The sequence below is a fragment of the Pleurodeles waltl genome, chromosome 6, assembly GCF_031143425.1.
Source record: "Pleurodeles waltl isolate 20211129_DDA chromosome 6, aPleWal1.hap1.20221129, whole genome shotgun sequence".
Classification (NCBI taxonomy): domain Eukaryota; kingdom Metazoa; phylum Chordata; class Amphibia; order Caudata; family Salamandridae; genus Pleurodeles; species Pleurodeles waltl.
The window spans coordinates 34,451,024-34,464,515 of NC_090445.1; the positions used below are offsets into that span (position 1 = coordinate 34,451,024).

Consider the following 13,492-nt stretch of genomic DNA (forward strand, 5'->3'; position numbering starts at 1 on the left):
GTAACTGGTACTTCTAGTACCAAGGGCCCTGATGCCAAGGAAGGTCTCTAAGGGCTGCAGCATGTCTTATGCCACCCTGGAGACCTCTCACTCAGCACAGACACACTGCTTGCCAGCTTGTGTGTGCTAGTGAGGACAAAACGAGTAAGTCGACACGGCACTCCCCTCAGGGTGCCATGCCAGCCTCTCACTGCCTATGCAGTATAGGTAAGACACCCCTCTAGCAGGCCTTACAGCCCTAAGGCAGGGTGCACTATACCATAGGTGAGGGTACCAGTGCATGAGCATGGTACCCCTACAGTGTCTAAACAAAACCTTAGACATTGTAAGTGCAGGGTAGCCATAAGAGTATATGGTCTGGGAGTTTGTCAAACACGAACTCCACAGCACCATAATGGCTACACTGAAAACTGGGAAGTTTGGTATCAAACTTCTCAGCACAATAAATGCACACTGATGCCAGTGTACATTTTATTGCAAAATACACCCCAGAGGGCACCTTAGAGGTGCCCCCTGAAACTTAACCGACTATCTGTGTAGGCTGACTAGTTCCAGCAGCCTGCCACACTAGAGACATGTTGCTGGCCCCATGGGGAGAGTGCCTTTGTCACTCTGAGGCCAGTAACAAAGCCTGCACTGGGTGGAGATGCTAACACCTCCCCCAGGCAGGAGCTGTAACACCTGGCGGTGAGCCTCAAAGGCTCACCCCTTTGTCACAGCACCGCAGGACACTCCAGCTACTGGAGTTGCCCGCCCCCTCCGGCCCGGCCCCCACTTTTGGCGGCAAGGCCGGAGAAAATAATGAGAATAACAAGGAGGAGTCACTGGCCAGTCAGGACAGCCCCTAAGGTGTCCTGAGCTGAGGTGACTCTAACTTTTAGAAATCCTCCATCTTGCAGATGGAGGATTCCCCCAATAGGGATAGGAATGTGACCCCCTCCCCTTGGGAGGAGGCGCAAAGAGGGTGTACCCACCCTCAGGGCTAGTAGCCATTGGCTACTAACCCCCCAGACCTAAACCCGCCCTTAAATTTAGTATTTAAGGGCTACCCTGAACCCTAGAAAATTAGATTCCTGCGACAACAAGAAGAAGGACTGCCCAGCTGAAAACCCCTGCAGAGGAAGACCAGAAGACGACAACTGCCTTGGCTCCAGAAACTCACCGGCCTGTCTCCTGCCTTCCAAAGAACTCTGCTCCAGCGACGCCTTCCAAAGGGACCAGCGACCTCTGAATCCTCTGAGGACTGCCCTGCTTCGACGACGACCAGAAACTCCCGAGGACAGCGGACCTGCTCCAAAAAGACTGCAACTTTGTTTCAAGGAGCAGCTTTAAAGACCCTGCAATCTCCCCGCAAGAAGCGTGAGACTTGCAACACTGCACCCGGCGACCCCGACTCGGCTGGTGGAGAACCAACACCTCAGGGAGGACCCCCGGACTACTCTACGACTGTGAGTACCAAAACCTGTCCCCCCTGAGCCCCCACAGCGCCGCCTGCAGAGGGAATCCCGAGGCTTCCCCTGACCGCGACTCTCTGAAACCTAAGTCCCGACGCCTGGAAAAGACCCTGCACCCGCAGCCCCCAGGACCTGAAGGACCGGACTTTCACTGGAGAAGTGACCCCCAGGAGTCCCTCTCCCTTGCCCAAGTGGAGGTTTCCCCGAGGAAGCCCCCCCCTTGCCTGCCTGCAGCGCTGAAGAGATCCGTTGATCTCTCATAGACTAACCTTGCGAACCCGACGCTTGTTTCTACACTGCACCCGGCCGCCCCCGCGCTGCTGAGGGTGAAATTTCTGTGTGGGCTTGTGTCCCCCCCGGTGCCCTACAAAACCCCCCTGGTCTGCCCTCCGAAGACGCGGGTACTTACCTGCAAGCAGACCGGAACCGGGGCACCCCCTTCTCTCCATTCTAGCCTATGCGTTTTGGGCACCACTTTGAACTCTACACCTGACCGGCCCTGAGCTGCTGGTGTGGTAACTTTGGGGTTGCTCTGAACCCCCAACGGTGGGCTACCTTGGACCAAGAACTGAACCCTGTAAGTGTCTGTCTTACCTGGTAAAACTAACAAAAACTCACCTCCCCCAGGAACTGTGAAAATTGCACTGTGTCCACTTTTGAAATAGCTATTTGTGAATAACTTGAAAAGTATACATGCAATTGAAATGATTCCAAGTTTCTAATGTACTTACCTGCAATACCTTTCAAACAAGATATTACATGTTAAATTTGAACCTGTGGTTCTTAAAATAAACTAAGAAAATATATTTTTCTATACAAAACCTATTGGCTGGATTTGTCTCTGAGTGTGTGTACCTCATTTATTGTCTATGTGTATGTACAACAAATGCTTAACACTACTCCTTGGATAAGCCTACTGCTCGACCACACTACCACAAAATAGAGCATTAGTATTATCTATTTTTACCACTATTTTACCTCTAAGGGGAACCCTTGGACTCTGTGCATGCTATTCCTTACTTTGAAATAGCACATACAGAGCCAACTTCCTACAACAGGTGAGGGCATATGTGCATGAGCATTATGCCCCTACAGTGTCTAAGCAAACCCTTAGACATTGTAAGTGCAGGGTAGCCATAAAGAGTATATGGTCTGGGAGTTTGTCAACCACGAACTCCACAGCACCATAATGGCTACACTGAAATCTGGGAGGTTTGGTATCAAACTTCTCAGCGCAATAAATGCACACTGATGCCAGTGTGGAATTTATTGTAAAATGCACCCAGTGGGCATCTTAGAGATGCCCTTAAAATACCAATCCGACTACTAGTGTTAGGCTGACCAGTTCCTGCCAGCCTGCCACAAACCAGACAAGTTGTTGGCCACGTGGGGTGAGTGCCTTTGTCACTCTGTGGCCAGGAACAAAGCCTGCTCTGGATGGAGGTCTTTATCACCTTCCCCTGCAGGAACTGTAACACCTGGCGGTGAGCCTCAACTAGTGGAGATGCCTGGCCCTCAGGCCACTGCCCACACTTTTGGCGGCAAGGCTGGAGGAGATAATCAGAAAAACAAGGAGGAGCCACCCACCAGTCAGGACAGCCCCTAAGGTGTCCTGAGCTGAGGTGACCCCTGCCTTTAGAAATCCTCCATCTTGATTTTGGAGGATTCCCCCAATAGGATTAGGGATGTCTCTCCTCCCCACAAGGAGGAGGCACAAAGAGGGTTTAGCCACCCTTCAGGACAGTAGCCATTGGCTACTACCCTCCTGACCTAAACTCACCCCTAAATTTAGTATTTAGGGGCACCCCAGAACCCAGGAAATCAGATTCCTTCAACCTGAACTACAAAGGACTGGTGACCTACAAGCTGGCAGAGATAATGGATGTCGACAACTGCTTTGGCCCCAGCCCTACTGGCCTGTCTCCTGAGTCGAAAACCTGCAACCAGCGACACATCCAACAGGGACCAGCGACCTCTGAAGCCTCAGAAGACTGCCCTGAACCCCCGGACTAAAACTCCAGTGAGCAGTGGCTCTGCTCAACAACCTGCAACAAAGTTGCAACTTTTCTACAACTTTAAAGATCTCACTCTTCCCGCCGGAAGTGTGAGACTTCACACTCTACAACCGACACCCCCTGCTCGAGAACCAACACCACAGGGAGGACTCCCTGGTCACTGCGACCCCTTGAGTAGCCCGAGACGACCACCCCTGAACCCCCACAGTGTCGCCTGCAGAGAGAATCCAGAGGCTCCCCCTGACCACGACTGCCTGTAACAAGGGACCAAACGCCTGGACCAAGCACTGCACCTGCATTCCCCAGGACCAGGAGGAACTGAACCTCGGTGCAGGATTGACCCCCAGGTGGTGGCTGGCCTGAGAAGCCCCCCACCCCCATGCCTTCCTGCACCGCTAGAGTGTCCCCCGGGTCCCTCCATTGTTTCCTATACAAAATCCGACTCCTGCTTTGCACACTGTACGTGGCCGCCCCTGTGCCGCAAGTGTGCCTCCCCCTCCCCCAAGGGCTCTACAAAACCCCCCTGGTCTGCCCCGCGAGGACGCGGGTACTTACCTGCTGGCAGACTGGAACTGGAGCACCCCTGTTCTCCATAAGCACCTACGTGTTTTGAGCACGTCTTTGACCTCTGCACCTGACCGGCCCTGAGCTGCTGGTGTGATAACTTTGGGGTTGCTCTGAACCCCCAACAGTGGGCTACCTTGGACCCAAAACTGAAACCTGTAAGTGACTTACTTACCTGTTAAAACTAACAATACTTTACCTCCCCCAGGAACTGTGAAAATTGCACTGTGTCCACTTTTAAAACAGCTATTTGTGTTTTATGTAAAAAGTATACATGCTAATGTAATGATTCAGAGTTCCTAAAGTACTTACCTGCAATACCTTTCAAATGAGATATTACATGTAGAATTTGAACCTGTGGTTCTTAAAATAAACTAAGAAAATATATTTTTCAATAACAAAACCTATTGGCTGGATTTGTCTCTGAGGGTGTGTTCCTCATTTATTGCCTGTGTGTATGTACAACAAATGTTTAACACTACTCCTTTGATAAGCCTACTGCTCGACCACACTACCACAAAATAGAGCATTAGTATTATCTCTTTTTGCCACTATCTTACCTCTAAGGGGAACCCTTGGACTCTGTGCATGCTATTCCTTACTTTGAAATAGCACATACAGAGCCAACTTCCTACATTGGCCAGATGTACTTTTCTTTCTTTTTTTTTTTTTTTTTTTTTTAAACAGAAACATGGGTCAAGGAGGATAGTGTGCAATGCATTGCAATTGCCTTGACGTTACGTTATATGACCACCAGGTGTGATTGTACTGGCAAAATGAGAGGGGCGGATTGGCTATTATTGTAAAATATAATATGGAATACAAGTGTACCCCTAGTTTAATCTCCCGCTTTGAGAGCCTTTTATACTTTATCCAACTCTCCCATACTTTTACTTTCTCTGGATTATCAGTCTACCGCCCTCCAGGATCTGCTTTGGAGTTTGTGAAGAACATTCCAGATATACTGGCAACCTATAGTCTCTAGTCAGCCAACTTTACCCTACTGGGTGACTTAAATATCCATCTTAAGGATTCTGCCTGTCTCTAGCAGCCAGTTTTCTGAAGGACTTGTCAGAGATTCAGTCATATTAGCCGGTAAGCTCCTCTACCCTTAATAAGGGTCATATTTTAGACCCAATTTTTACCAACTTATCGAATATGTTAGTAGAATCTCCCCTGCCAGTAGTATGGTTGGACTACTACATTATCCCATTCTCCATTCCAAAATTAGGGAAGCTAACCCCTAAAGTCCATCTCCTTACAAAGACCCGACAATGGTCTAAACTGAATATAGCCACCTGGGAGCAGGCCCTATGTAAGTCAGCTTCTAACGTAAGATGTAAATGATGTCTCAACTTTAATGGCTCCCCCCCACCTTTTGCATATCAGTGTGCTTAAAACTGTTTTCACGGGGATCCTGCTAACCAGGACCTCTGTGATTGTGCTCTCGCCCTCCAAATTTGGTTGCCTAATTACTTTGTACACCCCACAATTGGCATACCGGTGCCCCCCTGTAAGTCCCTAGTATATGGTACTTGGGAACCCAGGGCACTGGGACACCAGGGGTCTCCATTGGGATGCAGTGTGTACTATGCCACCCATGGGAGTCCATGCAAAATGCGTCTGCAGGCCTCCCATTGCAGCCTGCGTGAAAAGGTGCACGCACCCTTTCAATACAGTTCACTACACCAGGTCACTGTAAGTCACCCCTATGGTAAGCCCTTTCAGCCCAAAGGGCAGGGTGCAGGTTCCTGTGTGTGAGGGCACCCCTGCATAAGCAAAGGTGCAGCTACAAACTTAAGTTCCAATGCACAGGACTTCATAATTGAGGGGAATCCATTTTTCCCGTGTACCGGCCACACGCTACCTGTGGTCCACCTACGTAATGTAACACCGAACCTAGGCATGTTTGGTATCAAACATGTCAGAAACATACCCCAATACTAATGTCAGTATTGGTGGTATGATTCCATGCACTCTGGGGTGGCTCCTTAGAGGACCCCCCAGTATTGCTCCTACCAATCCTCCAGAGTTTGCAAGCAGCCCACGCTGCTGCCATCCCACAGACAGGTTTCTGCCCTCCTGCTGCATGACCAGTTCAAGCCCAGGAAGGTAGAAGAAAGGATTTTCTTTGGGAGTGGGAGACAACACCCTCTCCCTTTATATAGCTTGAGAGGGATAGCCTCCCCAGGCCACCGGTATGCTTTGAAGCCCACATTTGGTGTTGTCCTGGCATAAACCAGTCTGAAGCGGTTCAAGGACCTCCAGTCCCTGCTCTGGCGCGAAACTGGACAATGGAAAGGGGAGTTACCACTCCCCTGTCTAACCACCCCAGGGGTGGTGCCCAGAGCTCCTCCAGGTGACCACTTGGTTCTGTCATCTTGAATCCAAGGTGGAGAGATGCCCCTGGTGGCATCCAAGTGGCCAGTTCAGGCAGGTGAAGTCACAGCCGCCTCCTGATATATGATCACCCTGCTAGATGACCAAACCCCTAGACTAAATAGGTTCTCCCTCTTGGGTGGGTCCTCAGATTCAACATGCAAGATTCCAACAGGACTCTTCTGCATTGCTTACTTCATCTACTGGCCACTGGAACTGCAAACGGACCCTTAAGGAACAGACAATCTGCAACTCCAGCGACGACTCCGCTTTGCAACATTGTTTTCCAACTGATTCCAGCAACTGCAACATTTCCCTGGCTGTGCATCCTCTGAGGCTGACAAGTCCTCAGCCTGCACAAGAAGCAGGAAAGAATCTCCCTTAAAGTTGAGGAGTCACTCCCCTACATCCTTAGGCACCAACTGAAACAACGTCTGGCTGCGTGGATCTGCTCTCCTGCAAAACTGCATGGATCCTGCATCACAGGTGGTGGTCTGGAGAGGTCCCCTTGGGTCCTCTCTACCAGCTGTCCAACTTGAGAGATGGTAAGTCCTTGCCTCTCCTTGCAGGACAGAACCCCTGTGCACTGTGACTCTTGCAGCTAGCAAGGCTTGTTGGCTCTTCTTCCAAGGGATCTTCAGGCTCTGTGTAGCCCCGGCCCCCAGCACTCTTCCCTGCAAAGCACAGTCTCCTGCCTGCTGCTCCAGTGACTCCTCTCCAGGTGTGCTGAGTGGGCCTCACTGCAACTCCTGTGTCTGCGAGTTGCCTGTGGGAGCTGCATCCTCAACATCGGTTTCTCCTCACTGCTGAGGGTCACCTGGGACTCCCCCTCCTTGGGTTGAGTCCCCCCCGGGACCCTCCTAGCCCCAGACAGCTCTGCAACTCTTCATCTGTAACTCTTGCCTTTGCCAAGGCAAGGCTTGGTGGTGGTTTTTCCACACCACTGACCGACTGCTACTCTTTTGTTGTGGGACATCAGCCGCATCACTTATGGGACTCCTCTCCTGCTACAGTGCTGCACAGATGACTCTCTGCCACCGTCAACCTGGTCCTGCATCTTCAGAAGGGAGGGTAGTGACTTCTGCCCCAACTGGAGCTGGACTTGGTCCCCTTCATTTGCAGGTCCTCTTCTGGCAGGATCCACCTTTGGTTTCTTTCAGTCTTTCTTGGGTCTTGCAGTCCCTTTTACAAAGTTTACCTGTAGGTTTTGAGAAAAACCAGGTACTTACCTCTTCTCTACTGGTCGCTGGGGTAGACCCTGGTACTTACCTTTTGGAGTTCCTCGTTCCTCCAGCTTCCCTCTATGTATTCTAGTTCCTTGGGTGGTTGGGGGGGGGGGGGGATTACCTTTCACATTCCACTTACTTAGTGTATGATTTGGTCTCCCCTAGGGTCTCCCTTATTTTCTGTTATTTCACTGTTTTCTATTGCTTTCTATGTCAATTCCTGAATTCTAATGTGCGTATATAATAGCGTGTTTAATCACCTGCTAGTGGAGTATTGCCTATACAATACTTAGTATTTATGTTACCATAATAAAGTATCTTTATTTTAGTAACACTGTTTTTCTTTAATGTGTGCAAGTGCTGTGTGACTACAGTGGTATTGCACAGGCTTTGCATATCTCCTAGATACGTCTTGGCTGCTCACGCACAGCTACCTCTACAGAGCCCTGGCTTCCTAGACACTGTCTATTCCTCAATAATAGGGGATACCTGGTATAAGGTGATAACACCATAGGTGCTCTCCCACACACCAGGCCAGCTTCCTACAAGACCTTCCTATTTGAGCATCTGTCCCCGCATCAGAGTCAAGAAAGCAATGCTTAGTGAATGTGTGGACAGACCTCCAGGTGGGAGCTCTGCAGATATCTGCTAAGGGAATATTCCTCATTAAGGCAGTTGTAGAAGACTTACCTCTGGTAGAGTGTGTTCTTGGTCTGCCAAGCCACCAAGAAAGTGATTGGAGGTGGCCAGACCTGTGCGAACCAGCCCATTGCTAACCAACACTTGTGATTGTTGAATAGATTTGGTTTTATCCAAGTAAATTTTTAAAACCCTGTTTACGGCTAGAGACTGAAGCGCTCTCTCAGCTGGAGTAGATGGGCTTTGTAATAGTTGGCAAGGAAATCAACTGGTTGACATGAAAGTCAGAGATAAACTTGGGCAAAATTTAGAATGTGTTTGCATCACTAATTTGGAGGAGTGGAATACTGTGTAAGGTTTGTGAGCACAGAGGGCTTGAATCCGCTGTAATTGCCACAAAGAAAGCAGTTTTCCAAGTGAGGTGTTTCAGAGATGCCTTGGGTATGAACTCAAATGGATGTTGCTTGAGGTATGAAAGGACCACATTAAGCTCCCATGGTGGAGAAGGGTGCCTACCGGGAGGAAAGGCCTTCTTTAACCTCTCTAGGAAATCTTTGATGACTGGTATCTTAAAGAAAAAGGTTTATGAAGGACCTTTTCTGTAAGCAGTCAGAGCTGCCAGATGGACTTTAACAGAGGAGAATTGGAGACCTGATTTAGCCAGGTGAAATAAAATATGGTAGAATGACATCCCTCTGGCAAGACGTAGGGTCTATCTTTTTGGAGGAACACCAGGTGCAGAATCTCTTCCATTTCAAGGCATATGTAGCCAGCTAGCAGCCAATGGGATGCCCACCTTTAGGGTGACTACATTTTCTTTTGACTACTTCTGTTGGGAAGTGGGCATAACCCTGACCCTAGAGGTCTAATTCCACTTGAAACAAGATGAATGAATTTATAAAGTGGTGTCCATTTCAGCTCGTCCACCTTAAGGGCCGGGCTAGCATGATGTGGGCACACCTAATCTAACTAATTTTCTCATCTGTCTTGCTGTCAAGAAATGGGGTCAGGACAGGGGGGTTGATCATCTCCGCCACCTGGGAAGACCGGGGGTGCATTACAAAGAGGGGTAGGCCGTTGAAGTCTTATTGCCCTGAAATGTCCATACTGCCCTGAAGAGGTGTCAACCACCCGCCCAGTGTAGGATGTCATCTCTGGCCTCGCAGAGAGCTTGCTCTCACCTTAGAGGGTCGGAATTGTGGCTAAGGAGACTGACCTGGCCAGGAACAGTCAGTCAACACACTAGTCGCTAGTAAGTTTTCAGGGGCACCTTTAAGGTGCCTTCTGGGTGCAGGTATTGGTTTATTCAACACTAGCATAAGTGTGGGATCACCAATGGAAGATGTTTGATACCAAACATCCCTATCTTCAGTGAAGCCATCATGTAGCTAGGGAACGCATAGTGACCACTGTCCAGCACATGTATTTAAAATGGCTTCCATGGCCATTTACTATGTCTGAGAATTGACAGACATAGCAGGGACACATCTGCTCGTGCAGATATGCTCTCACATGTAATATAATGCACCCTGCATTAGGGCTGTTAAGGCTTGCTAGAGGGGTGACTTACGTATATTAGATGCAGTGATATGGGACACAGGCAGTGTGCCATGTAGTATGTTCACTTTTGTCTACACCAAGACACTCAGCCTGCAATGGCAGTCTATCATGTACTTGGCGAGGGGTCCCTTAGGGTGGCACAATTTGTGCTGCAACCCTTAGGGACCCTCTTTAGTGCCCCACACCCTAGGTACCTGTGGTAACATTAAATAGGGTCTTACAGATGGAGCTAAAGGTTTTGCCACTCGAGAAACAATTGTGCAGAATTGGGGAAGAGATCTGGCACTGGGGGCCTGGTCAGCAGTAACCCAGTGCACCTTCAGTTAAAATTACATCAGACACCATGCAAAAAGTGAGGGCTAACCATGTTAAAAAGGGTGCTTTCCTTCAAGGAAATATTGGATGCGGCCTCCAAAGGGAAGGCTGTATGTTGGCAAAAACACATTAAAGGGTTTTGTGGTAGCAGCCACTGGAGAGGCAGGGGACTGGCCAGCACAGAGTACTGCTGTCCTCAGTGTTTCCTAAAGCCATGGCCTCTGCGACGCAAGAGCTATATAAAGAGAAAAAAAAATAAAAAATCTGTTCGTATAGATCAGTCTAGCGCTAACAGATTGTAAAACCTCTAACGTACCCACAGAGAAGGCAAAATTGTTGGTGGAATTGGCCTGAGGGAGCGGAAAAGCATAGGAAATGCAGTGTGGCTTTGCTCTCCTTGAAACACTTCAAAGAAGGGTCCGCTTTGTTACTAAATAGTCCCTGCATGGTTTAAACCCTGTGGTTTTAGGGGGGGAGCATTGAGAAGATCCAGATCCTCGTCAGAAGGCGCGGAAAGAACAGAATTGATGTTGGCATGCATGGGTGGCGTTTATATGTAGCTCTGCTGATCAGTATTGAAGAGGAACAAAATCAATGCAGAGCTTCACGACAAAACCTTGATGCATGCAGGAGATCTACAGATCCACTGTGACGCCTAGAATAATTCACAACATGAGAAATCTGCAGTTAAAGTATCCATCAGAAAAAAAGTTTGAGAAAAATCACTGTTGAAATACCACTGAATGAGTACAGAAGCTTCGAATGGCATTGGTGCTCCGGGGTATGCACTTTCTGTCTCTAGTGATATAAATACGGTAACTTTTCCGGTGTCACTTGAAGCCACTGAGCTCTCCTGCTACAGTAGAGCAATGTAAAATTCTGCGGGTCCAGTCTAGCACCAGGGGATGGTCAACAGATATGGAACCTGTAGGTAGATGTGGTAAAAGTGTTCCAATATCACTATAAGCAAGAGAGAACATTTTTGTGCTTACACTGCGAATGAACATCTTAACGTTTCAAGGCTTTCTCCCTTAATATAGCCCAAAGCATAAAAATAGGACATTATCTGGCTCCACAAAAGCTGAGCACCTAATAACCTGCAAAGCATCATACAGAGTGTATCTCAAGCATCAGACATCAATATAACCAGTGTCATCTTAAACAGTTTATGGTACAGGACAAGAAATACATTTGGCAGGGAGTTTTTAAAAAAAATTATATTATATTCACAACAAGTGTGAATTATTACAGATTTTCTCCTGATTCAAGTACCATGGTTACAAAAATATTACATTATTTGTCTGATGAGGAAGAGAAACAGATCTCTGAAGTAAGGTAAACAGGTTTACTTTCTAAGGGGTCCCTTGGAAGGTGGGGCACTGGCATCTGCCCAAGCCTTAAAACATCTCTGAATATAAAACGGAAATGCAGGTTTATCAGAAGAAAATGACTCTACGGATTCTAAAGTAATTAAGTTTGCAAAATAGTACCATTTAAAAAACGGTAAGTAAGCAGGAGAACAAAGGCTATAGACCTGAAATATGCCTTACCGGTTCCCAGTACGTTCTTCATCCGATTCTTTACCTTCTTCATCATCACTGAACTTTAGCTTCTCAGTGTAATCAACTTCTTCGTGAGCACCTGTCCAAAGATTTAGTAGAGGACCTCAGGTGAATCAAGAGAGTTTTAAAAAAAATTAAGTAGTAAAGGAAGACATGACCAACACAGTTACGAAAAACAGAGGGGAAGAGCTTTCCCTGACATTAGCAATTCTCTTAAAAATGTGAAGAAATTTGTGAACTGCCTGTAACTGCACGTCTGCAGAGCTGATATGGTTCATATATTCACATGCTTTAATCATTCTTTGTCATGAGACTGAGAATCCCTAGTTCCTTTAAATAGCAATATACAGTACAATTGCCATAGGCCTTAAGAATGAAAATGTCACTTACCCAGTGTACATCTGTTCGTGGCATTAGTCGCTGCAGATTCACATGTTGTGCATAGCCCGCCATCTGGTGTTGGGTCGGAGTGTTACAAGTTGTTTTTCTTCGAAGAAGTCTTTCGAGTCACAAGACCGAGGGACTCCTCCTCTTTGCTTCCATTGCGCATGGGCGTCAACTCCATCTTCGATTGTTTTCCCCGCAGAGGGTGAGGTAGGAGTTGTGTGTGTTAGTAATAGTGCCCATGCAACGGAGTGAATAAGTATGTACCAATTAAGGTTTAAATTGAAAATGTCACTTACCCAGTGTACATCTGTTCGTGGCATCAGTCGCTGGAGATTCACATGTTCTGCATAGCTCGCCATCTGGTGTTGGGTCGGAGTGTTAAAAGTTGTTTTTCTTCGAAGAAGTCTTTCGAGTCACGGGACCGAGTGACTCCTCCTTCTGTCTCCATTGCACATGGGCATCGACTCCATCTTCGATTGTTTTCTTTCCGCCATCGGGTTCGGACGTTTTCCTGTCGCTCCGAGTTTCGGAACGGAAAGTTAGTTAATATCGGAAGATTTTCGTCGGTATTGTTGCGTTCGGGATCGGCGTAGTTAGAGTCAACACCGCATCGAAGATCGACGCGCTCCGGTGCCCTTCGGGGTAGTTTTCAATCCCCCGTCGGGGCCTGGTCGGCCCGACCGCGCGTCGAACAACGTCGATGGAACGGACCCCGTTACAAAGTTGAAGATAACTTCCAAACGGCTACAGGCTCCCAGGGAGGCGGGTGGGCACATGTGAATCTGCAGCGACTAATGCCACGAACAGATGTACACTGGGTAAGTGACATTTTCAGTTCGATGGCATGTGTAGCTGCAGATACACATGTTGTGCATAGACTAGTAAGCAGTTATCTCCCCAAAAGCGGTGGTTCAGCCTGTAGGAGTGGAAGTAGTCTGAAATAAAGTTCTTAGTACGGCTTGACCTACTGTGGCTTGTTGTGCGGACAGCACGTCTACACAGTAGTGCTTAGTAAATGTGTGAGGCGTAGATCATGTGGCTGCCTTACATATCTTGTGCATTGGAATATTCCCTAGGAAGGCCATGCTAGCGCCTTTCTTTCGGGTTGAGTGTGCCCTTGGTGTAATGGGCAGCTCCCTTTTTGCTTTAAGGTAGCAGATTTGGATGCACTTAACTATCCATCTGGCTATACCCTGTTTTGATATTGGGTTTCCTGTATGAGGTTTTTGGAATGCAATAAACAGTTGTTTAGTTTTTCTGATGTGTTTTGTTCTGTCAATGTAGTACATTAGTGCTCTTCTGATGTCTAATGTATGTAGTGCCCTTTCAGCTACCGAGTCTGGCTGTGGGAAGAACACTGGTAGTTCTACCGTTTGATTTAAGTGGAACAG

The 13,492-nt window shown here is 48.0% G+C and overlaps 1 protein-coding gene across 6 annotated transcripts in view; it reads right to left on the reverse strand.

Moving 5' to 3' along the window:
- PRRC2A (proline rich coiled-coil 2A) overlaps positions 1-13,492 on the reverse strand; it is a 1,008,219-nt gene that overhangs the window by 738,555 nt on the left and 256,172 nt on the right. For all 6 annotated transcript variants that reach the window (XM_069237153.1, XM_069237152.1, XM_069237151.1 and 3 more), the window contains exon 10: positions 11,703-11,793. In XM_069237153.1, coding sequence (XP_069093254.1) covers positions 11,703-11,793 — 91 coding nt within the window. The remainder of the gene's footprint in view (positions 1-11,702; positions 11,794-13,492) is intronic.